Here is a 26,868-nt window from a genome sequence, read left to right on the forward strand (position 1 = left end):
CAGTAACTACAGTTAATCACAAAATCATGAAAAAATATCTTTGGTAAATAAGAAGTATACTCTTAACAGTGTGATAGAGTTTTGTGCTGTTTATTTTTTAAAAGAGCTCTATGTTTTTGCTTGATTATTTTCATGTTCATTCCTTTTTGGTGTATTACATTGGTCAGAACATAAATCAAAACCAGTAACAGAATCCTGGCTCCATTTCCTAATTTTTTGTCAACACTTTATTATGAAATTTCAAACATGTAAGTAAAGTTGAAAGAGTTTCACAGCGAACATTCATATACTTGCCACATGGATTCTGTAATTTTACTCTATTTGCCATGTTATGAAATTATCCCTCCTCCTATCAGCTCATCTTTTTAAAATGTATTTCAAAATAAGTTGCAGATGTTAGTACATGTCCCCTAAACACTTCAGCTTATTTATCATTAGCTAGAGATCAGTACGTGTTTATAAGTTTTTTTTGTTTGACATGAAATTCATATTCTATGAAATGCACACATCTTAAGTGAACCATTCTGTGAGTCTCAACAAATAACATACACTTGGCAATTTACACCACTCTCAAGATATAGAATGTAGCCATCACACCAGAAGAATGTCCCCTAGTGTCCCTTCACAGGAAACTCCTGCCTTCTCCCTGCCTACAACCATTCTTTTGATTTTTTTCCCCACCATTGTTAGCATTTTCATTAGTATTTTGTCTAAAATACTAATACTCTTTGTTTAAAAGACTATTTGCTTTGTTGTTGTTGTTGTTTTATTTTCTTTACTTTGTTTATTTTATTTACTTTTTACTGTTTTGTACTTTGTTTAAAATACTAATACTCTTCTGATAATTTTTTTTCAAATGGCTCTTTGTTACTATCATCATCAGTTGAATTCATTGTCCCTTTGTTAGGAGGGGAAGTTCAGTTGACATGTGTAAACTTCTCAAGAAACAACTTGGGGGTACCTGTGTGGCTCAATGGGTTAAGCCTCTGCCTTTGGCTCAGGTTATGATCTCAGGGTCCTGGGATGGAGCCCCGTATTGGGATCTCTGCTCAGTGGGGAGCCTGCTTCCCCCTCTCTCTCTCTGCCTACCTCTCTGCTTACTTGTGATCTCTCTCTCTCTCTCTGTCAAATAAATAAATATATAAAATCTTAAAAAAAAAAAAAAAAGAAACAACTTGGAATCATTGTTTAACTTTACAAAAGCCTCATTTGTTAATTCCCAAATGATTTTTATTACTGAGCTGTGCCTTCTGTATTCCAGTATCGTATTTTAGGGAGTGGTATCCCAGGGTCACATTTCAGACAGTGGTATCCCAGAAAATGTGGCAATTCAGCTGACTGTATGGTCTTTGGGAAGTTTATATGATAATTAGGAGATTGGATTTCGCCTGGATGCAGCTGTTTTCTTGCTTTTCTGTAACACCTGCTGTCTTGTTTGTGGAGTGCAGTAGGCCTTGGCTCAGAGGTGCTTCATTCCACAGTGGGGAAGAGAAGAAGGGAACAGAATGTGTTACCCTCATCATATGCCTTCATGAACTGGATTAGGGGAGAAGCACACCATTATTATTGCCAGATCCAAGTGGGAAACAGCTGGTGGCTGGGAAGGAGCAACAAAACTCCTTTTTCTTAGGAAAAAGTATTTTCTTAGGAAATGTTGCTAGTACATTCTGACTATTGAGGTTTTTTCCCCTATGTGTTATGTTGGCTGGCCACCCAGTTCCCGGTCCTGTCTTTTTCATGGAGTATGATTGTGATTTAGGCCACCCAGCTCTTGGCCCTGCCAGTTACTTCTTTCTTGATTTAAACTGTTGATTTGTCCTTTGGGGACTAGTTTGTGAAAAATTGCTATTTTTCTAATCTCTTACATAAATTTTTTAAAAACTTAATTCTTTATAGTATTCTAAATCATATTTTATGTGTTTCTTGTTTACCCTATTTTTGGCTCATTTAGCTTCTCAATTTTAGGAGAGGTTGATGAATTTGGTACTTGAATGTGATGATAGAACATCTCCGTGGAGTTTTATCTCTGTGAAGAGTTGACACAGTAGGAGAGGTGTGCAAGAAAGTTACAGTGTTGCATATTTTAGAATTGCTGGTGGTGTTGGAGGTTGAAATTTTTGAGTGGAGTGGCTACTCTGAAGAAAAGGGAGCACAAGGGCCTGTAAAAGTCCTGAGGATGCCTGAGGACTTGATCTTTGCCAGTTGAATTTTGGGGATAGGAAGAGTGGTGGTCAGGAAAGGAGAAAGAAGCAATTTAAGTTACATTTGCAATGGAAGAAAGAGTTTTAAGAAAGGAACTTAGAGGCAGCTCTCAAATGCAATGAAAAAAGCCAACTAGCATGAAAACCTAATAAGGCCATTGGGCATTCTCATACAGTGCCCTTTGGTGGAATGCAATCGATACAGCCATCATCCTTGGAGGGCTTTTTGATAATATATATTACAAGCACTTATGATGTCCATATCCTAAGGAAATGACTATGAATGAACTCAGAGATTTAGTTTTAAGGGCTGTGCAGATTGGCTTCCTTTATAATAGTAAAAACAATTAGAAACAAACTAGAGGTTTAGCAGTAGAGGTAAAATTGGATAAATAAGTGCTGGTGCAAATACAAAACTGATGTTGTGGGAATAAGTCTTTTTGATATAAAATACATTGATACATTGTGTGAGAAAGTAGGTTTGAGAAGTAGGTTTAAGAACTCATGTAGGGTTTCTATTTTTGGAATGACAAAGTAAGGATAGAACACTAATAGATACTGTCAAAATCGACTTTTTCAGAACTCTAGAAATTAACTAAGTCCTGCATTAGTTTGAATAGTGTTATTCAAGAAAATCAGTTGACTTAGAACAGTGAGCCATGTGTTCTCTAATTTTATCCCCTTTTAGCTAACAGTGTGGTAGCTTTGAAAACTAATAGTCCCCCAACCTTTTATCATGCTGTGCAGTAACTTTGAAACTCACAGTCCCACAACTGTGGTAGCCCTGAAAACTAGCAGCTTAGTAGTGACTAGAGGGGTCATACACGCTAAAAAGCCCCATTTCAAGAGAATTGTCACTATTTGACCTTTTTGCCAGTTTGCTGAAAACTTGGTTCTCAGTGTCTATCTTTATTTGATCTGACTCAACCTGTTCTTGGAGAAAAAACTGCCCACAGGGCATTTGTTGAAATTATCAATGCTGTTTGTTTAACATTGCAGCAGCTTGTTTGCTGTTTGTTTAACAATGTAGCAGCATTACTAGTTGTAGCTAACAAGAGGCTAACAAAAAAACTTACGAGGAAGAACTAGGGAATGATATGTCTTTAGGGGCCTTTGAAAAGTTCAGACATATTCATGGGTATCTTTAAGGCCACATGCATGTATAGGGTTATGTGCATGCTCAACAAAGAACTGAGAAGACCCCGAGTTCTTGCCTCTGGCTGACCTTGAGACTGTGCAAAGAGGAAATGAAGGATAAGGCAAAGTTGTAAACTGTTTTGTTGAAGGTGTGCCACAAACACAGTGAACCTCAACAAAGGCTAGAATACTTATTATTTCAAGGCAGGTAAGGAAAGGAAATGTCTGTCTAGTTATTAGCCAACTACTAAGTTAACTGAACAAAGACTTTAGTGGCTACGCATGAGAAAGATTATGGACTTTAGATAATTAATCCTGGAAGAGTCACTAAATAAACAGCAAAAACCTTGGGATATTATTTCCAAAATTGACATATGAAGTAGAATATCTAGTTTTGAACAAAAAATTGCAGGTCAGGAAAAGAGACAGGAAACTATGGTCTATACACAGGAAAAAAAAACAGTGGAAACTATTCCTCAGTAATCTCAGTTATTAGACTTACTAGACAAAGACTTTATGTTAGGTATTAAAAATATTATCAAAGAATTAAACCGGGTCTAAAGAATTAAAAGTGAGTGAAGAAAATGTCTCACCAAATATACCTATCAATAAGGATATAGAAATGATCAATAGAGATTTTGCAGTTGAAAATGAAATAACTGAAAAAATGAAATAAGTGAACTAAATGAAAATTCACAAGAGAGATCGTACAGATTTCAGCTGGCAAGAGACAAAATCAGCCAAGGGTAGATCAGTTGACATTATCCAAGCAAAGGTCCAAAAACTAAAAAACAATAGAGAAAAATGAACAGAGCTTCATAGGCGTGCAGAACACTATCAAGTGTGCCAACATACACATAGTAGAAGTCCCAGAAGGCAAGAGAGAGAAAAAGGAGGAGAAAGAATATTTGAAGAAACAGTGGCTAAGAACTCCCCAGATTTGGAAAACATTAATATGCACATTTAAGCAGCTCAGTGCACTCCAAGTAGGAGTGGCCATACTAGACACAAGATAAGCAAACCTTTGAAAGAGTCTTGAAAGCAGTGAGAGAAAAGGGACTTACTGTATACAAGGGATCCTCAATAAGATTAACAGCTGGCCTTTCATCAGAAATGGTGTAGACTGGAAGTCAGTGGGATGACATATTCAAAGTGTTGAAAGTAAAAGACTGCCAACTGATAATGCTATATCCAGCATGTCCTTCAAAAACAAAGAAGAAATTAAGACATTCCAAAGTCATTAAAAACAGAGAATTTGGCGCCTGGGTGGCTCAGTGGGTTAAGCCTCTGCCTTTGGCTCAGGTCATGATCTCAGGGTCCTGGGATCAAGCCCCGCGTCAGGCTCTCTGCTCAGCAGGGAGCCTGCTTCCTCCTCTCTCTCTCTGCCTGCCTCTCTGCCTACTTGTGATCTCCCTCTGTCAAATAAATAAATAAAATCTTAAAAAAAACAAAACAAAACAGAGAATTTATTGCTAGAAGATTTTTCCCTAAATGAAATACTTAAAGCTATCTTTTGTGTTGAAAGAAAAGGACATGAGACAGTAACTTGAATTCACATGAAGAAATAAAAAACATTGATAAAGGTAAACATATAAGTAAATATAAAAGTACAAATCATTTTTATAACTCTTTTTACCTATTGTCTTATTTAAAAGATAACCACATAAATAATTATAATACCGTGTTTATGAGCTCATAGTATATAAATCTAGAATTTGTGTGACAATAATAGTACAGAAAAAGGAGGAAGGAACAGAGAGAATTTGGAGCAAAGTTTTTGTGTATTAATGAAATTGGTATTAATCTGATCATCTTTAGATATCAAATGTATTTCCCAGGGAAACCACTGTAATAAACCTTTCAAAAACATGTAGTATAAGAAATAACAAAGGAATTAAAATGGTATACTAAAAAATACATTTTAACAGAAAAGAAGGCAGTAATGGAGGAATACAACAATAATAACAACAAAACCTGTGTAAGACAGAGAAAACAAATAGCAAAATGTCAAACATAAATCCTACCTTTTTGATAATCATATAAATGTAATCAAAAGACAGAGTTGGCAGAAAGTATGAAAAAAACATGACTACATGCTGTCTACAAGAGACACTTTATTTTTTCAGTTTTAAAAATTTTAATTGCAGTATAGTTAACATATGGTATTATCTCAGTTTTAGGTGTACAATACAGTGATTCAATAATTCTGTACGTTACTCAGTGCTCACCATGATAAATGTACTTTTAATGCCCTTCACCTATTTAACCCATCCCACCGACCCACCTCCCTCTTGTAATCATCAGTTTTCTATAGTTAAGAGTCTGTTTTTTGGTTTGTCCCCTTTTTTTCTTTGGAAACAAACTATACATATGAACGATATCATAAGGTATTTGTCTTTCTTTGAGTGTTTTTTTTCACTTAGCATTGTACTCTTTAGATCCATCTATATTGTTGCAAATGGCAAGATTTCATTCTTTGAAATGAGTAGTATTCCATTGTGTATATATACCACATCTTTTATCCATTCATCGATCAGTGGACCTTGGGCTACTTCTACATTTTGGCTGTTGTAAATAATGCTGCAATAAACATAGGGGTGTATGTATCTTTTTGAATTAGTGTTTTCATATTCTTTGGGTAAATGCCCAGTAGTGCAATTCTGGATCATAGGGTACAGTAATCCAATTTTTAATTTTTGAGGACCCTCCATACTGTTTTTCACAGTGGCTACACTAGTTGGTATTCCCACTGATAGTGTATGAGGGTTCCTTTTTCTCCACATCTTCACCAACACTTGTTTCTTGTGTTTTTAATTTTAGGCATTCTGACAGGTATGAGGAGATATCTCATAGTGGTTTTGATTTGCATTTCCCTGATGATGAGTTATGTTGATCTTTTCTTGTGTCTATTGGCCATCTGTATTTCTTCTTTGGTAAAATGTTTATTCATGTCTTCTACCTATTTTTTCATTGGATAATTTGTGTTTTTGGTGTTGAGTTGTATAAGTTCTTTATATATTTTGGATACTAACCCTTTATCAGATATGTCCTTTGCAAATATCTTCTCCCATTCAGTAGATTGTCTTTTAGTTTTGTTGATTGTTTCCTTTGCTGTGCAGATGATTTTATTTTGATGTAATCCCTCCCCACAGTTTATTTTTGCTGTTGTTTCCCTTCCCTCCAGGAGACATAGCTTAGAAAAATATTGCTATGGCAATATTAAAGGGATACACTTTAGATTCAAAGACACAAGTTGGTTAAAAGTAAAAGGATACACTATGTAAACAGTACCTAGAAGAGAACTGGAGCAGCTATATTAATATTGGACAAAATTAACTTTAAGACAAAAATTGCTATTATAGATAAATAAGGACGTTTTATAATGATAGAAGAGTCAGTGTATCAGGAAAACATAACAGTTGCAAACACATGCACCAGATAACACATCCCCCAAATGAAGCAAAAACTAACAAAATTGGATAGATCAAGTAGGCATAAGATCAACAAGGAAAATAGATTTGATCAACACTACAGACTAACCAGATCTAGAGATTTTAATAGAACACTCCACCCAACAGTAGCAGAATATAAATTCTTTTCAAGTGCACATGGAACACTTTCCAGATTAAACCATATATGAGGCCATAAAACAAACCTCGGTAAATTCAAAAGCATTGAAACATATTAACATATATGTTCTCTAACCACAGTAGAATGAAACTAGATATCAATAACAGAAAGGTCTCAAATTGGCAAATATATGGAAATGAAACAACACATGGCTAAATAACCAATGGTTCAAAGGGAAGTTAGAAAATACTTTGAGATGAATGAGAATGAAAACACAACATTCCAAAACTTATGGACTGTAGCTTAAAGGAGTGTTTAGAGACAAGTGAGATTTCATCAAAGTTACAAACATTTGTGCTTCGGAGGACACTGTCAAAAAAGTGCAAGGACAACCCCCAGAAAGAGAGAAATACTTGTAAATATAAATACACACCATATATATATATACACACACACACACACACACTTTTTCAACTCAACAATAAAAGGACGACTAAAATATGGATAATGGATTCAAATAGATGTTTCTCCAAATAGGACCAATAAAGCTGTTCCACATGATTAGTCACTAGGGAAATGCAAATCAAAACCATAGTGAGATACCACTTCACACCTGCTAGAATGGCTGTAGTTAAAAAGACAGTAACAAGTGCTGGAAAGGATGTGGAGAAACTGGTACCTTTATATGTTGCTGGTAGGAATGTAAAATGATGCAGTAATGATGGAAAATAGTTTGGCTGTTTCTCAGATGCTAAATACAGAGTTACCTAATAATGACCGCTCAATTCTATTTGTAGGTATAAACCCAAAACAGTTGAAAACATTTGTTCACATGAAAATGTGTACACACGTGTTCACAGCAGCAGCATTCATAATAGCCCAAAAGTGGAAACCACAATGTCTGTAAGCTATTGAATGGACAAACAAAATGTGGTGTATCCTGTATAGAGTGGAGTATTAAGCCACAAAAAAGATTGAAATACACATGCTACAGCATGGATAAACCTTGAAAACAGGCTATGTGAAAGAAACCTGATTCAAAGGTCAGCTAGCATATTGTATGATTCCATTTATATGAAATGTCTGGAATAGGCAGATCCACAGAAAGTAGATTAGTACAGATCTTCCTTGATTTATGTTGGGGTTATATGTCATGATAAAACCATCATAAGTTAAAGATACTGTCAAGTCAAAAATGCATTCAATTTACCTAAACTACCTAACATCATAGCTTAGCTTAGCATACCTTCAAATGCTTAGTCTACATTAGCCTACAGTTGGGCAGAATCATTTAACACAAAGCCTATTTTAGGGGTGCCTGGGTGGCTCAGTTGTTAAGCATCTGCCTTTGGCTTAGGTCATGGGATCGAGCCCTGCATTGGGCTCCCTGCTCAGCAGGAAGGCTGCTTCTCCCTCTCCCACTCCCGTGCTTGTATTCCCTCTCTTGCTCTCTCTCTCTGTCAAATAAATAAATAAGATTTTTCAAAAAAAAAAAAAAGCCTATTTTATAATAAAGCATTGAATAGCTCATGTAATTTGTTGACTACCAAAAGAAAAACTCAGTCATTGTAGATTATCATAATGGTTTTAAGTGTGTTAGTTTTTTACCCTTGTGATCATGTGGCTGCCTGTGAGTTGTGGCTTACTGCCACTGGTCAGCATTATGAGTAGATCGTATGGCATGTCACTAGCAAGGAAAAGATCAAATTTAAAGTTTGAAGTACGGTTTCAACTGAATGCCTATTGCTTTCATACCATCATAAGGTTGAAAAACTGTAAGTCAAGGACTATCTGTAGTTGCCAGGAGCTGGAGGAATGGAGGATTGGGGAATGACTGCGGTTGGGTACAGGGTTTCTATTCAGGGTGATGTAAAGGTTCTCGAATTACATAATGGTAATGGTTATAAAACTTAGTGACTGTACTATCAATCTCTTTAAGAGAGTAAATTTCATGATAGGTAAATTATACCTCGATATTAAAAGAGAGGGAGAGAGAGCAAACAAATGCAAGAGACTGAACAATAATGGCACTCCTATGTCTCCCAGTGCCTTGTCCCTGGATCTCTATACTTATCTACCATACTGGTACCTTATTGGTATCGTGTTCCAACAAAGCTGTGATTAAGAAAAAGTGAACTAGAGAGTCAAGATTAATAAAAAATACAACATATCATTCCATATTTATTTAAGAAGCAGATATGAATATATTATAATATGCATAGAAAACCCTTTGGAAGGTTATGTAACAAAATGTGAATAGTGTTTCTGGGGATAGAATTATAAATGTTTTTACTTTTCCCTATTCTTTTCTATAGTTTTAATATTCTTTGTAGTATGTATTAGCTTGCATAATAAAATGAAATCAGTAGAAAAGGTGGAGATGAATAAATTTGGTGATTAGGGACTTGTGATCTTTCAGAAGTATGGCCCCAGAGAAGGATGAGTATGCACGTTATGAAGGAGGTACTGAAGGTACTGAAAGAGGGAATTGGTAATCATGGGAGGCACCCTGTGTAGTTCATATATTCAAGCAGTTTGGCATTGAATTTGAGAAAGGGCAGTAGATAAGAGGTCAGCATGTGTGTGGGAGAGACTGAATATTATAATAAATATTGTGCATTTATGAGTGTTTTATTATTTACATATTATTTGAGCTTCACTGTTCCAAGTAGAGAAGTTAGGGCAGTCCTGTTTTGTAGATGAGTAAACTGATACATAGCAAGGTAAGTGGCTTGACCAAGGTCATATGAGTTGTCAGTCCTGGAACTCAGGTCTTTCATTCCAAAGCCAGTGTTTTTCCTGCTATGTCAGGCTGCATCTTAGGAATTACAGAATTACTGAATGGTGCAAGAATAGGGCTTATGGTATTGTAAGAGTGGAAGGAGAGCTGGATGAGGGCAACATGAATGGGAGCTTCAGTTGGAAAGGAGGATGACAGCTTTTCTGTGATAGGAGAGAAGTGTATGGGGATGGCCATTTGAAAATAGGAGAAGAAAAGTTGATTTTGTGCCAGCGCTTTTGGTCAGGATTCTAAGGTTTGTTAGGAGAGCGAGGAGGTGAAACAGACCTCAAAGCAGTAATTTTGTTGGTTAATAGCCATGTGGATATTTACTTAGTAATAGCAATAATAATGCTCTGTGGCCTTTGCAGAAATGCATTGTTTTCTTTTGTACAGATCTACTCTTACATACAGCCGAATTGGAGGACGCGTCAAGACGCTTACATTCTGCCAGGGCTCCCACTACTTAGCCATTGCATCTGACAATGGTGCCGTCCAGCTTCTTGCGATTGAAGCGTCTAAGCTGCCCAAGTCTCCTAAGATTCAGCCTCTGCAAAGCAGGTATCTTCTATCTTTTGTGTTTTTAAAACGGCATTTAGTGCACTAGGATAATTTAATCCTATCTTGCCAGTGTAGTTTGGATCAGCTAAGGGCCTATTAGATTGTATTCTTTTTTTAGCACATGAAATAAATAAAACTGTGTTTTCAGCTGAAATCTGTCACATGCAGTTAGTTTCAGAAAGCTCTGTATATCTTCTTTCTGCTCTAAGGTCAGAAGGGCGGCTTTGAACTTGCGGCTCATCCCAGTCTGGAATCTGTTTGAATAACCTAATTATCAGATGCATCTTTTGTCTCAACTATGAAAAGCACAACTCTGGCTGGCTGATTTTTAGAATGTGAATGTTCTTCATTAAAAAAAAACAAAACAAAAACTCAAAACGTCAGCATTTTGTCGCTTGGCATTAAAATATCTGAAGTCGTTGGGAACATGGAGTGCTGCTTTTAGTCAAATAATTTGCTTATCATTGTAAAACAAAATACTGGCTGGTTTTATATAAGAATTTCCTTCACTTCTTACATATTGTGGTTGCCCCCAGATTAACACAGGGTAAGACATTTAAAGATAAAGCAGAACAAGTTCTCAACTGACCAGTATGTGCTACACACCTAGGATTCCAAATACGAAGATATGTTATCCAAATTCCAAGATATGTTAGGTTCTCTAAGACACTACAGTCTAATGGAAGAAGCAGACCAGTTAACAGATGATTTCAGGTGCAATGTGATAATGTGCTCATGTTACAGGGATGGGGAGCCAGCTTGCAGGGCATAGGGAAGAAGGCCTGGAAGAGGGGAGACCAGATGTAAGTTAGCCAAAGCAGGGTGGTTGAGAAAGGCATGCAGGCAGAGGGGGAGATCCCATAGAAATAAAACAGAATGAGCAAATTTTTATAGTTAAGTGGATTCTAAGACATGGTGGTTGGGGTAGCTAAGGAAGGAAAGGATGTATGTTGGATCATCTAGGGTTTTATTGTTTATATTACTTTATTTGTTTATAACTTTGTTTTGCCTTTACAATTAAAAATATGCATTATGTTTAAGACATTCACTGAACAGATTTGGGTAGCTTTTGTCTAGGACATATTATATATTGTTTTTAACCTGCCATTTTTTAAAAATTGTTTCAGCAGAGGAGGACTGTATCACAGTATAACTATTGAGTTCCATGGAACTTAACCAACAGCTGTTGGCAGATTGTGTTGTGTGACGGCTGTGCTGGCCGGACACACAGACAGACATGCACATTCCTCCCATAGGTACCTTGCAGCTGATAGCACTTTCCATTATGAATGTTACTGTCTTCACCCTAAGCAAACATTGACTACACAGATGGGGAGATTGTACCAGAATGTTTAGTAGATTTCACTCTACCTGATAGTGGTTGCTCCAAAGAAACCTTGCCATGAGTCTTTTTTTTTTTAAAGTTTGCTTCATTCAGTCATATTGGCTGTTGTTATGCCTCTTAATTATTAGAATTTATGGCATTTGGACTTTTCATCATCCCTCTGGGGGAAATACAGTCAGTATTAGAATGTTTGTAAATATAGTTGCTTATATTTATAAGCCACCTGGGTGACTTAGTCAGTTAAGTGACTGCCTTCAGCTCAAGTCATGATCCCAGGTCAGGGTCCTGGGATTGAGCTCCACATCAGGCTCCCTGCTCAGCGAAGGGCCTGCTTCTCCCTCTTCTTTTCTGCTTCCCCTGCCTGTGCTGTCCTGCTCTCTCTCTCTGTCAAATATATAAATAAAATCTTTTTTTTTTTTTTAAATATAGTTGTTTATCTAAGATGTAGAGGTCAGCAAACTATAGCCTACAGTATGACCCATAAGCTAAGAATGATTTTTGGATTTTTAAAAGATTATAAAAAAATGAATATGCAATAGAGATATATGACTTGATATATGACTAGATATATTTATTGCAAAAAATGAATATGCAATAGAGATATATGACTTGCAAAGCCTAAAATATTTACTGCCTGGCTGTTATTTGCTGACTTTTGATCTAAGAGATAAAACTAAAATAGTATATGCTGCAAAAGCATGATATGTACTGATCAGGGAGGCTGGCCAATATGTTTATGAATTCTTTTTGGTTTAAGAATGTCTCAGCTTGAAAAAAATAGGCATATCCATATAGTGGAATAGTACATAAAAAGAAACAAAAAGGAACCAGTGTTGTTTTATTATTTTTATTATCAGTTATGAAAGGAATAAACAGTTGATTAATGCAACAAGCAATGAGTCCTACATTCTTTTTGCTAACGAAAGAAGTCAGACCCAAAAGGCTACTTACTGTATATTTCCAACTGTGTGACATTCTGGAAAGCATAAAATTATAGGGAGGAATTGAGATCAGTGGTAGTCACAGGTTGACAACAAACGGGCTGCACAAGATAATTTTGGGGTGTGCACTTGTTCTGTGTGGTTCTGTGGTAGAAGATCCATGGCTGTGTTTCTGTCATAATGCACAGGACTGTATACCACAAAAAGTAAATTTTACTCTAAGTTAAAAAAAAAAATTAACCCAGATATAGGATGAAAGGTAGAATGCAGTCTATGACCAATCAGTCTACTTACTCTACAGATGAAGCATATAGGCACATTGAAGAGTGTGGGCAATAAAGGAGCCATCCTAATACCTGTGGAAAACAGTGGTTTAACTGGGCACTGCAAGGTGAATGACAGAAGAAACTGAAGTCACTGTTCTAGTTGGTTATTTGTCACAGGAATATGGTTTATCAATTCCAAAACTACTTTAGTTGTATGCTAAGGTTGAGCAATAGGTAAGTATGTAGGTAATGAGAGCCAGGTTTCTCACTGCTGAGGAAAGAAGTTACAAATATGAAAAAGGGATTGCTGAAATGAACCCTCATTCTAGATAGATATGAATATGGACTCAGTATCAATAGGGACTCATGATATATGTATATGCATATGTGTGTATATATATATGTGTGTGTGTATTTGCATACATATGCACACATACACATAAAAGGATACAGAAGTACAGATAATTGTGTGTAGCTATGAGGTGTCATATACATATTTTCTAGCTCTGGTCATTGAGAGGGATTAGAGCAGGGATACCACCATAGCAGTGAACACTTAGCACACAGACCTTGGCTTTTAAGCACCATTCTCCTGGGCATCTGGGTGGCTCAGTCAGTTGAACATCTGACTCTTGATTTTGGCTCAGTTCCTAATCCTCAGGGTCGTGGGATTGAGCCCTATGTCAGGCTCTATGCTCAGCAGTCTGCTCAATATTCTCTTTCTCTCCCTCTCTCTCTCTCTAATAAATAAATAAATCTTTAAGTACCATTCTCCCATAAAAGGAACCAGGGCTCCTTGGAGAACTTGTTGATTCCAGGGCTGAGCAGTGAAAATACAAGATGAGTCTTGAGTATCTTGTGAGGCCAGAAAGTTAGGAAGTGGTTCAAAAAAGCACATTGAAAGGACATCAGAGCCAACCTGAGGGAGCTTCCTGTGGCCAAAATTGGAACAACTTGAGCAACAAAACAATAATACTAGTATTGGGTTACAACTCAGAGAATAAAATAAATATCCACAAGTCCATACTGATATAAGTAAGTAAATGAATAAATAAATTAATGGGGGAAGAAGTGACCAGTCTTCTTTACAGAAGAATTCTAATCAGTAAGTATAGAAGGAATGAGGGAAATAGTCACCTTTAGAACACCACAGGTATGATCTATCAAAGGATTCTAAAATTTGTAGACAAAACTTCAAGCAGAAACAGGATTTTTACATGGTCTCAAAAGTATTTGCCCTAAAGATTGAGTAGTTATAAATGAAAAAATAATTTTACAGTGGAGAATCTTGGTAGATGCCACTTAGCCAAATGATTAAGGTTAATATCACCACTAATATGTTCTTCGAATTAGCATCAGGTACTTCCTCATAAATGCCCTGAGAAATTATTTCATGGTCTTCCAATAAGGCATATACTGGGTGAGAACACTTGAGGCAAACCCAAATGGAGGGATATTCTGTAAAATAACCAGTAGTCTTGAAAAATGTCACAATCATGAAAGGCAATCAAAGACTAGGGTCAGATAGATACATGACAACTGAATGCCATGTGGTATCTTGTTTTGGATCCTGGAACAGTGGAAGGACATGAGTGGAAAGCTAATAACCTGATTATGTTCTGTATTTTATAAGCATTGTACTAAGATTAATTTCTTAGTTTTGATAAATTTTCTATGATTATGTAGGTTATTAACATGAGGGGAAGCTGGGTGAAGGATATATAAGAATTCTGTGTACTATTTGTGCAACTCTTCTGTAAGTCTGAAGTTATTTTAAAAAATGCCTCAGGTATCATTGGCTTGATGGGTCACAGTTGTTATTTCTTGACTATGGTTAGAATATAAATTTATCTTAAATAGAAGCTGGTCTATGTTTTCAGTGACTAGAAAAATCTTTACCTTTTGCTTTGTGTATTTCTTTAGAATTCTAGACCAGAAGGATGATGGCTGTGTCGTGGATATGCATCACTTCAACTCTGGGGCACAGTCTGTTCTCGCCTATGCCACTGTGAATGGCTCTCTAGTTGGTTGGGACCTCAGGTCTTCAAGCAATGCATGGACACTAAAGCATGATCTGAAGTCAGGCCTCATCACTTCCTTTGCTGTGGACATCCACCAGTGCTGGCTTTGCATTGGTGAGCTGATTTGAAAATCATTGACTAGGTTGTGAATGCCACTAATATCTGGAATTGCCTTCTTGTGAAAGTTTTTTTCCTTTTTCATCATTGGTAATCCCCCGCCCCTTTTCTGGTGGGGACGGAAGCGAAGGAAAAGAGAGGGGAATCCCAAGCAGGTTCCACACTCAGCTCAGAGCCTGACACAGGCTCAGTCTCACAACCCTGAGATCATGACCTGAGCCAAAACCAAGGCACCTCCTCATCTCCTTTTTTTTTTGATTATTACATTATAATCACTTGCAATTTAATTTTTTTATTAAAAAAATTTGAAAGGTTTCAGTATCCCAATGCCTAAAAGTTTCCTTTTTCTCTTTGTTCTTAAATGAGCCTCTTTGTAATCATTATAGTGATCAGATTTGGTGGCATTCTGTTATCCTGCCAGGGAAGCAGCAGGCTTTTTTTATAAGAGCATTTGAATTTGTGCAGACTTGGGTTTCAAATTCCAGTAACCCCAGGCAAGCTGCATAGCTTCTCTGAGTCTTAGGACCCTCATCTTCAAATGGGGCTAATCCTTTCAAGGGCTGCTTTGAGGATTTAATGAATTAAAAGCATCTATCACAGGGCCTCCTACTGGAGAAGAGCTAAACGGCGGTTTCTTGCCCCGTTATTCCTCCTTACCTCCCTTTCTCAAAGGCTGAAGGTGTACCATGTTATCTTGCTGACTGCTTTCCTATTTTAGTTTCACATTTTGCCCCCATAAGGCTTTGGACCTGCCCCTTGAGAATGTATCACATCTCACTTTTTCCCATTTGCCATACTTTCTGAAGAATTATAATCTGTTGTGCTTGAATTTTGGTTTCCAGATTCCCTAACTTATATTTATGACATTGTTAAGTATCTGCCCTTCCCTTGGTCTTTTTATATAGTTTATATGGAATACATTGTGTTTGCCTTTTGTGGGAATAAACTGTACGGGTTCAGGAAGATATGATGCCAGGCCTATGTGTAGATATGAAACTCTGAGAGTAGCTTAGTAAATGGCAGTGATGGCTCTCAGATGGCTCTCATCAGCTTTGAGGGCAGCCAAACTACCTCTGGCTGTTTGAGCCATTGTCCTGCAGTGGGGCAGGGTTGCAGAGGGACCCTGTTGCCCTTTTGCCTTTTCACACTCCCAGTATCTCCATTGGAATTGGAGACCAGTCCAAGAATATGCTCTGTGCCTCTGTCAGGACCAGCTGTTCAGTGTTGGGGTTGGCAGTATTCTTTGGAGATGGGGGGCTTCTCTGTGGAGTTTGTTGTGGGCAGATGTACAGGTACTCACTCCAGTTTCTGCTGTGATTGGATATCGATACCGGTTTTCAGAATGTTTTGGAGAAAAGGGCACATGGAAATGATTGAAGTCTGATGATAGCTATAAAGCTGCTGCCACTATGGGTGGGTTAAGTGATCACTGAATGCCACTAAAACATGGGTTTTGGTGATTTAAGGCATTCTGAACATTTTGGCTTATCAAATGCAGTTTATTTCTTCTCTAGACCTTTTGTTTTTTATGTGTGCCTTTGGCAATTAATACCAGTATAATTAATGAATTATTCATTTTCAACTTATATTTATTTGACAATTATGTAGTAGCATTTTGATCTTCATTTTATATCTTTATTTAACAACCAGAAGTGCTGTGTGACCCCAGGGAGATAGCTTCATGAGAACAAAGAATGAATAAAATACATTCACACAAAGCTAACGGTGTTTATTATTTGTATAAATGCAGCTTGGTGTACTTTAATCATTGTATGGTAATCTTTTTGACTTTTTTTTCCTTTAAGGTACAAGCAGTGGTACTATGGCTTGTTGGGACATGAGGTTCCAGTTGCCAATTTCCAGTCACTGTCATCCTTCCAGGGCTCGAATCAGACGCCTCTCCATGCACCCTCTGTACCAATCCTGGGTGATTGCAGGTAAAATGGAGGGCTGGCTTTCAGGTGTTGGGGGATGTTTTTTAAAGTGTGTAATATGCTGCTGCCAAGACTCAAGTTCTTAGAGTTTTTATTTCATGTGTGAACCAAATGCTTGATTTTGTTCTGTTTCTGATGATGGAAGTTCCCTCCACTGCTATCTCGCTGTCGTTTCATATTTATTATCCTTAAAAATGATCTCATTAATTGTACCATTACCTTCCATTTGTTTCCTTTCTCCCATATTTTTGTTGAAGCTGCCACCACCATCTTAGAAATCTGAGTTAGAAACCTTGACTCATCCTTGTCAGATGCCATTTCTTGTTGATGTGTTTCTGTTGTGTTTTTTGCAAGCTTTCTTCCCATCCTTCCCCTCATTGGGCATTTGGATTTTCTTGTATAGATTCTTGGCAGGTCTTTGAAACTTAATTTCCTTATCTGTAAAATGTGGTTAAAAATACTTTCTTAGGGGCATGTGGGTGGCTCAGTGGGTTAAGCCTCTGCCTTCGGCTCAGGTCATGATCCCAGGGTCCTGGGATCGAGCCCCACATCGGGCTCTCTGCTCAGCGGGGAGCCTGCTTCTCCCTTCCTATCTGCCTGCCTCTCTGCCTACTTGTGATTTCTCTCTCTGTCAAATAAAAAAAAATTAAATAATAAAAAAAAATACTTTCTTAGCAGAGTTGTAAGAATTTGAGATAAAACACTGTGCAGAGCACACAGCCTGGCATATGTGCAGTGCTTGGTAAATAGTAGCTCTTGCTGTTCTTATGTCTTCTCATTGGTTGTCTTGCATGTAGCCTCTTTGGTCCCTTCTCATATGCTGCTGCTGTCAAAGACTTTGTGTTGCCAAATTTGATGGCCATTGATCTGCTCACCTCTTACTTGACTCATCCTTTGGTCAGTTACAGTATCCTCTTTCTGAACTACTTTCCTTACATGACTTCAAGGACATCATTTTCTTGGTTCTTGTGTTCATTATTTGCAGCTGATTCCCCATCTTCTTTTAAAATTGGCCTGCTCCACTGCCTCAGGGCTCAGTCTTTGGTCCTAACTCCTTCTCCTCCTACACTGGCTTTGCTGTATGACATTGTGTAGTTCCATGCTTTAAATACCACATTTATTCACAGATTTATAGCTACTTAAAATCCTCCCTAAGATATCTAATAGACACCTTAAATTTGACATGTCTAAACCGAATACCTGGTCTCCTTACCCTGAGACAAAACTGTTCTTCCCACCATATTGTCCAAGTAAATGGCAGCTCTTTTACTCGAGGTGCTCAGGAAGCCTGGTGTTGTCCTTGATTCTTCTCTCTCATCTTCCTTTTAGTCCTTTAGCCAATCTTGTATGGTCCTAAAATACATTCAGAATCTGACCAATTTTTACTATTTCCATCACTGTCTCCCTTATCCAAACCACCATAATTTCTTGTCCCTATTAATACAATATGCTTGTAACTCCCTGCTTTAATCCTTACTTCTTAAGACTGTTCTTTCTGCTGTTCGGTACCTTCCCATTCCAAGTTACAGCCAGACTCCTTACTATGGCCCAGATGCCTATTGGGGATACACCCCTGCTACCTCTCTGACTTTTTTTTTATCAGTCAGCGTTCCAATAGGAAACGGATGGCATACCCAAGGTAGGATAATTTGAGGATTTATTTCCAAAGGAACTATTGATGGAAGTATGGTATAGAGGTATCATAAAAGCAAAATGAAATGGGGCTGGTATCAGAAGACAGTGGGGGACAGGATGGTTATTGGAGTTTGCAGAGAAGTTGAGTAGAGAGGGCCACCTTGAGAGGAGCAGTGAGTTTGACATGAGGGACACAGCCTCCCTGAGATGAGACATTCGTCTATCCCTTTGGTCTCCTACTATGGCTTCCACAGGCCTATATTAATTCCTTTGACCATTTATTCTTAGGTATAATAAATTACCACAAAGTTGGTAGCTTAAAACAACACACATTTATTCATTAACAGTTCTGGAGGCCAGAAATTTGAAATGAGTTTTGCTGAGCCAAGTTCAAGGTGGCAGCATGGCCACATTACCTCTGCGGGGTCTAGGGGAGAATCCATTCCCTTGCCTTTTCATGCTTCTGCAGCTGTATGCCTTGTCTTGTGGGCCCCTTCTTTCATCTTCAGAGCCACCACCGTAGCATCTTGCTCCATTGTCCTTTTGTTTTCTGCTGTCAAGTCAGCCTCCCTCTTCTAAGGACACTGTGATTGCATTTAGGGCTCACTTGGACAACCCAGGAGAATCCCATCTTGAGGCCCTTAATTTAATCATATCTACAAAGTCACTATACAACATAAGTTAACATGTATAGTCTCTGGAGATTAGGAACTACATATTCAGGGGGCTTTTAGTTTACCACCGGCCAAACCTACGTAGAAGCCAGAGGGCACACACGGGGCCTGTTGATGTGGCCTCTACGGATTAGCCTTGGAGTGGCGAATGGAACGTGGCCAGCCCTCCCATGCCTTTTCCTGTCTCTCCCCATGCTCAGGTCACCACAGCCACAGGGGCTTTCTGGCTTTCTCCTGGAACTAAGCACACTCCTGATTCAGGGCCTTTGCATTTTTTTGGTTTATTGTCCCCATTAGAATGTAAGTTCCATAAAATAGAGAATTTTTTTTTTTGTCGTTGCATTTTTTTGCCTCCTCTTCCTCAGCATCTAGGACAGGGATAAGTTCATAGTACACATTGTTGGTTCAGTAGATATCAATGAAGGAATGAAGTATTGTCACCACCACCCCCCCCCCAACCTCAAAAATAACTAAGGGATAATGTCTTTCTCAGGTCTACACTTTCCTTTTTCTATCCCGTCTTCATCTCCCATCCCTCCCTATCACAGATGTGCTTCAGTCACACCAATTACTCATTTTCCCAAAGAACACAAAACATTGTTTCTGCCTGAAATGACTTGCCTGTATGCCACCTGTATCTGCCCAGCTCTACTTGTTCTTTTAGTCCCAATGAAAATGTCTCCATGAGGTGACCTCAGTTCTTGCCAACGGATTGGATCTTTTCTTTGAGTTCAGGTGGAATTCTGCAGTTCTTTTTGCTCTCATTGTCTTAATCCTTTAAATATTTTTTTCTCTACTTCTAGACTGTAGGTTTCTTGAGGGCAGAATCTGTTTAGGCTTTACCTTTCTACTTCACAATTCTCTTCACTGTGTTGTACATCAGTAAATATTTACTGGCAGTTTATTAAAACAGTCTGGTGACAGAGTCACAGTATTCTTCAAAAGTAGAGTGAGGATTTTTTGCAGGATCAGAAAAACAGAAAGAGGTACAGGCTGACTTGGATTATCTACCAAGATGTGGAAGCTCTGAGAATAGTGCTCTGGTCTGAGTAATGGTTCTAGTCTGTGTTTCCCTTAGCTGTGCAGGGCAACAATGAAGTATCCATGTGGGACATGGAGACTGGTGACAGAAGATTCACTCTCTGGGCTAGCAGTGCACCACCACTCTCTGAGTTACAGGTTTGCCTCCAGTTTTTATTCTAAAGACTAGTCGAGTTTCCCATACCCCAAGCACTCAAACCTCGTATCTGTTGGGCTTTTGGGTTGTTTTAAATTAGTCTTAGGTGGCTTTCCCATTCCTCAGGCTTACTAACGACTGGAAGGTTTGGTTGCTAGCTCCATAAGGCTTGTGAGGTCTCTATGGAGCCCCAGTAAAAATCTGGGGTAATTGGAATGTGACCCTCTTACCCACACTTTTTTCACGTTGCTGCCCCAGGTACTTCACTGGGGCAAAAGGTAGGAAAGAGGTTTTGTTCTCCTTTAGTTGAAGTCCTCCCAAATAGAAAATGTTAAGAGGCTGAAGAGATTTTGCCTCTTTATTCAGAATGATACAAAGCAAATGCATTTTAAGGTCCCAAAGAAAGACCTATAGAAGATATACGTAAATGGTCTCTGATTTCTTCAGTTAATCAGAAGCCTAGAAAGCTACTGTCAGTTGACTTGTTTCTAGAAATGCCAACACTGGTATCTTTAATTTGCTTCCCATTTCTTTCTTTTTGAAGCCTTCTCCTCACAGTGTCCATGGTATCTACTGTAGTCCTGCGGATGGAAATCCCATCCTTCTAACAGCTGGCTCAGACATGAAAATAAGGTACAATATCTAATAAAGGATACTTACTATGTAACACTTGAGAGAGATAATAAGGATAATATGTGGATGGATACTGTGGTTAATGTTAGGGTGTTATCAGTGTTGGTAATGTTTATCCTCCACATCTTGCAGGAATAGCTATTAAAACTTCATTTATCCCTCATTTTATGCTATTCTAGGAAAAATCTCTTTTCCTAATGAAAAATAAGTTATGTATTGATGAATATAAGTTAATGATCATTAATTCCTCCCCATCTCTAGATATGATCAACATTTGTTTTGTCTCTCTAGGTTTTGGGACCTGGCTTACCCAGAGAGGTCCTATGTTGTTGCAGGAAGTACTAGTTCTTCGTCTGTGTCCTACTATAGGAAAATAATTGAAGGCACTGAAGTTGTCCAGGTACAAGCAGTCTTGTTTTCTTTCAGCTTCTGTAAGCACAAAAATGACTTTGGCCAAGATTGGGAGTATTTAAGAGAGGTGTTTATTTTCTGTTTGCTTTTCTGTGTTTTTTTTTTTTTTTGAAATTCACTTTTATTAAGGTATAATAAACATATTAAAGGCACACACATAAGTACACAGTTTGAAGTAAGCACTTTATACACTTGCTCAATCTTTACAAGAAAGTACCTTTTATTACTTTCATTCTACAAATAAAGTTAAGCACCATGAAGTAACTTGTCTAAGATCATCCAGGTATTAGGCAGAAAAGCTGGGGTTCAGACCTGGCTATTGGAACTCTAAAGCTTATGTCCTTGAGTTGGGCAAAAACTTCATGCAAGATAATGAATCTGCAAGTGCCTGGGTCCTAGAAGGTGCTCAGTAAATGAATGAAAGCTTCCTTTATGACAGATAAGTATTTGCATCCATATCCTGGTCATTTATACCCCTTTATTACAGGCTTTCTCTTTTTTCTTCTGATGGTGGCAGAAGGTAATACGGAAAATTTATAAACAGGCCAATAATTTGTACATATTTGTAAGTGGCCTACTTGTGGAAAACAGTATAATTTTGGACTCTTTTACTCAGTGTATTTGTGAAAGGATGACTACCTCACAGAAAGTTTTAGCTTTAACGGCAACAACCTATTCCAGAAGCAACAATATTGATAAGAGGTACAATGTGGTACAGGCTTTTAACTTCTGGCATTCTCCCTGACTTCTAACCATTAAACAGGAGATCCAGAATAAGCAGAAGGTGGGACCAAGTGATGACACCCCTCGGAGGGGTCCAGAATCTCTGCCTGTGGGACACCACGACATCATCACAGATGTGGCCACCTTCCAGACAACACAGGGCTTCATTGTTACTGCATCTAGAGATGGGATTGTTAAGGTGTGGAAATGAAAAACTAGTAGTTTGTAAAATTTGTAATAAAGTTATATGTATACTGTAACTTGAGAGGAAAGGTATTTTTAGAGGACAGAAGTGAGATTCCTTTTCAATATCGTGTCTGTATATTTACTATTTCATTATTAAACAGATCCCATCCAAGGTGGTTAAGGAAGTTGCACTCGACTAACATGCTCATGCATATCTCTGCAGGAATCAGCCAGACAACAGTATCTGGGACTTTTTATTGTATAGGTCACAGAGGTGAGGAATTTAAAATGCTAAGACTTAACAGGACCTAAGTTTACTTTGTATTGAAAAAAGTGGTTGTAAGCTATTAACAATGTAGACACATTTTTGCTATTAAAAGTGCGATTCAAACCAGCTAATAAACTGTATTCAAGCATCTTAAGGTTTTTTTTTTTTTTTTTGGTTTTTTGGTGTTTTAAATAGTAAACCTGAGCAGAATAGTAAACTCTTCAGCAATATTTGTTCTGAAGAAATGGACTCAGTGTCACAAAGAATCTGTGTCAGAAGTAAGTCTTATGCCCACATTTCTGGACTTTCAGTATTGTTTTTTCTGCTTTATATCTGTCTGCCTGATTATTTAATACTAGAACTGATCTGTGTATCGACCCTTGAAAAATGTCTCTCCTTGGTCATTCCACTTGCTTTTATCCAGTGTCAGTTAACTAAGCTGTTAAAAACATGCCAAACCTCTATACTTTTAGATTAAGACAAATTGGCCTTCCCACAAAAATAAACCCTTCAGGCTTGTCAATTATTATTTGTACATTAACCTAATTGTCTCTTCACATTTAATTGTCATCCATTTGCTGAAGGGTTTATGGTGTTTAAAATACTTCATTTTTAAATTAGTTACATGAGTCTGTAAACCAAAGAGTTAAGTAGATAATCTGACTCTGAGGAAAATAGTACTTAAATACTCAAATTTAATTTTCTGTAATTATATGATTTCATTATGTACATGACAGTTTGCAGTGCATAGGTCTGTCTTTACAATTCAGTGCCCTTAGTTTTTGTTTACCTGTCTAAGCTCATCAGAAAACCCTGTCATTCGTAAAGGCCTGAGTTAGGAGTCTGGACCTTGACAAGGCTAGACAGCTAGTGGAACTGAGGATTTGCAAATTTGACATTGTCCTGTTACATTGCTTCTGCTTTTCTTTGTGTCTGTTAGGACCATATATCCAGAGTTTCTAGCTATTAAGTCAGACTTCATGTCTGCAGAGGTTGGAGGTCACCTGTTTGTGACAAACCTTTGGCCTTAGAAAGGCATTAAGCCTGGAGCCATTAGCGAAGCCACATGACTGAAAAACATGCAGAGAGGAAAAAAATGGAGTGGGCCGGTGAAGATGTGATCCTTATCTTCCTGCCATCCATTCCTTTTCCCACTTAAACTCCCCCTTTTAGAAAAGGGGGGGCACTTGGTTGAATTATTACTAAGTATTGCAATCTAAGGCTCTGTTGAGTTGCATCTTTTTTAACTTTTTTTTTTTTAAACATGCTTGACTCACAGCTTACTGCCGAGATAATAGGCATGTCCCTTATAGTCAATTAATTTACATGTTTAAACCAGGAAGCACCACTGCTTATTTATGTGATTCTTGGTTTAAATAGGCGTTTAGTTAATTTATATTCACATTTTTGCTGTTTTTTTCCTTTAGAGAAAGAGGTAAATCATGGGAAATGCTAATATTAGAGATTTCAAAAAAGGAACTTAGTAAATTTACAGTATGTTTCAGACCCTTCATCTATTAAGGATAAAAAGATGACCAGGGGTGCCTGAGTGGCTCAGTGGGTTAAAGCCTCTGCCTTCAGCTCAGGTCATGATCCCAGGGTCCTGGAATCGGGCCCCACATCGGGCTCTCTGCTCCGCAGGGAGCCTGCTTCCTCCTCTCTCTCTCTACCTGCCTCTCTGCCTACTTGTGATCTCTGTCAAGTAAATAAATAAAATCTTAAAAAAAAAAAAGACCCAAAATGCTAAATAATCTCAATTACCAAGGGCAAAAATTTTTGGTGTACTTTATCAATGCAGAGAAAATAGATACATTTTTAAAGTATTGCTAGCAGTAAACAGGAGTTTTTGCCTAATCCAAAGTTAACCAGAAAAATCCCTTTTATTAAAATACTTCTTAAATATTGCTCATCATTTTCCTCTATGTGAAACATGAAGTTTTCCTGAACCCCTAAGCACCGCTTAGGATATGAAGAAAATTGATGTGCTCTATTCATCTGTTTCCTGAGTATGAATATGACATTGGGAGCTAACTATGGAGTTGCCTGAGTAAGGATGGCAGAAGTGGTTTTAAAACACAGTGGAGATGGTCTTTCTTTCCTAGCTTTTATGAAGAGAGATCTAGAAAAGAAAATCACCCTCTCGTCTTAGGTGTCAATAGCCATCTGCTCCATGCATCCAGGCAGGGTCTCCCTCCTTGAAAAGAGTGATGTTCTACCAAGCAGGGCCATTGCTACCAACTCTGGAGCCAGCTCTGAGAATTTGAGGAAAGATCCAAACATTGTGTCTAAATTAAATAAGGTGAATTTGGTCTTTAGTTGTTGAAAATACTAGCCCAGCATAAGATTAAGAATTAGTGATCTGGATGGAGGGGTTGAGGAGGGAGCAAGCTGTCAGAATGCTATTGGAGGATAGGCATTCGGAAGACCTTTCTTCAACTTTGATCTCTGTGCATCTCTTTACATCTCTGCAATTTCAAGTGGATTTGTGGATTAAAACATTAACAACTTAATCTTTTCCAGACTCAATATGCCTTTAAAACTACTTAGATCTGTCAGTCCTATTTGGTACTGCTTACTACTGACTAAATAGCTATCTTACGGGTGAAAGTAACTCAGCTTCACCAATGACCAGTTGTCTTTACTCTCCTTGCCTAAGAAATATATGGATTAGTGAAAAATAGTATATTTAACAACAATGGTAAAGAATAAAAGTCCATCAAAATGGCCAGGCAGGAGGCCCTATATAGTGAAGGAACTTCTATCTCAAAAGCAATTATTTATATTTGGGGGGAATTAACAAGTTTCTCAGTGAGTTAAGGAGGAGTTGGAGCAGAGAACATTATTCTCTGCTTTTTACCTGTCCTAGCAAACAACTGCAGAAAGTGGGAGGAAACCTTCCAACACAAGCCTATCAGAAAGCTGGCCACTCCACAGAGTCAGTGATGTGTTTAAATGGTATCATGGAAAGCCAGATTATCAAAATTATGACATATAAGATCAGTTTGTAAATGGAAATGTTGAGGTCTTTCAAAACATTAACCTTTGGTTAAACGTGAGCATTAAACTGTATTAAGTAGAGAATGGAAGCTTGGTTTGCAGAAAGTGGACTGAATAGAGACCTGCAATTAAAAGAATTAGCACTGGCTCATGTATATACTATGCAAAATTTACCTTCAAATTATATCTCCATTGGACTTAGCAGAACACTTCTTTCATTCTTCCATCTTTTAATGATAACAGTTCTTGAATGTATCAGAGTGCTAGAATTATGAGATGTGCTCAAAGAAATGGACAAGATCGATCTTAATACCGATGAGTGCAAAGGGTTAAATTGCCTAATCTACAACCTGTGTTTTGTCCAGCCCTCCAGATTGGACTTGTGGATATGGGTGGATATCCAAATAAAAGTTTCCGATAGTTATGCCAGTGAATTTAGTTACTTAAATCCACAGTCTTACCATGCTTCTTAAAGCTAAATTCTTCAAGCACTTCCTTTATCGTATTGTTTTGGAGCAGCTTTTATCACCTTTTTTCCATTTTTAAAGGTATGGAATGTGTTTCTGGTAAGATTTCGAATAATATCATCACTGCTGCCTCTTGCTACTCTTGGAAGATATTTTTTATCTTGAAAGAACTTTGCCTTCTGTAATACATCTTCTTTGAGGGCAGTTTTATGTGGTCCAGGAACAAAGCTGTGCAACAAAAGGAGAGAAACATCACAGAAGATAAATGCCATTTCAACTTTAATAGACTATAATAATTCTGTCCTCCTAAATGTTGTCCCCATTCCTTGTTGCATCCTTCCTAAATGTACACTGTGCAGAAATACCAGAAGCTGAGACTGTGACATAAGACATCTTGTCAAAATATGCAAAATCATTTCAACAGCAAAGTTTCCTCTTCATGGAACATGTTCTACCCAGAACTTAATATGGCTGGCTTCCTCTGATTACTCAGGTCAGAGGTCAAATAGTACACCTCATTAGAGACTGCTACAGCTATAGTTTTCTCAGCACAATATGTTTATCTCACAACATATCACTGTCTGAACTTTTATTTACTTATAAACCTCTTTGTGATCTGTTCTCTATTCTACCCTCCCAGACAGAAAATTTCACAAGACCATACCTGGTAATCATAGTAATCCCAGGAATCTTAGAAGAGCATATAGTAGATACTCAATAAACATTTATGAATTTTGAACACTACATCAAAAAATAATGATGGCTAACTGAACATAATAAAGATAAAAAACCCACAATTATCTAATGAAAACATGAATGAATTCT

At 37.7% G+C, this 26,868-nt stretch overlaps 2 protein-coding genes across 3 annotated transcripts in view; one reads left to right on the forward strand and one right to left on the reverse strand.

Moving 5' to 3' along the window:
- The window catches only part of PIK3R4 (phosphoinositide-3-kinase regulatory subunit 4), an 82,492-nt gene extending 57,632 nt beyond the window's left edge, over positions 1 to 24,860 (forward strand). Inside the window, exons 14-20 of the mRNA XM_080824306.1 lie at positions 10,084 to 10,248; positions 14,724 to 14,935; positions 16,744 to 16,875; positions 20,260 to 20,360; positions 20,903 to 20,991; positions 21,283 to 21,391; positions 22,166 to 24,860. Of these exons, the coding sequence (XP_080680432.1) occupies positions 10,084 to 10,248; positions 14,724 to 14,935; positions 16,744 to 16,875; positions 20,260 to 20,360; positions 20,903 to 20,991; positions 21,283 to 21,391; positions 22,166 to 22,336 (979 nt within the window). The 3' untranslated portion in view covers positions 22,337 to 24,860. The remainder of the gene's footprint in view (positions 1 to 10,083; positions 10,249 to 14,723; positions 14,936 to 16,743; positions 16,876 to 20,259; positions 20,361 to 20,902; positions 20,992 to 21,282; positions 21,392 to 22,165) is intronic.
- Positions 24,857 to 26,868, reverse strand: part of COL6A6 (collagen type VI alpha 6 chain) — a gene marked incomplete at its 5' end in the record, with an annotated part of 108,271 nt that continues 106,259 nt past the window's right edge. For both annotated transcript variants that reach the window (XM_080824285.1, XM_080824286.1), the window contains one exon: positions 24,857 to 26,271. In XM_080824285.1, coding sequence (XP_080680411.1) covers positions 26,061 to 26,271 — 211 coding nt within the window. In that variant the 3' untranslated portion in view covers positions 24,857 to 26,060. The remainder of the gene's footprint in view (positions 26,272 to 26,868) is intronic.

This window comes from Martes martes (assembly GCF_963455335.1).
Source record: "Martes martes genome assembly, chromosome: 1".
Taxonomy (NCBI): Eukaryota; Metazoa; Chordata; class Mammalia; order Carnivora; family Mustelidae; genus Martes; species Martes martes.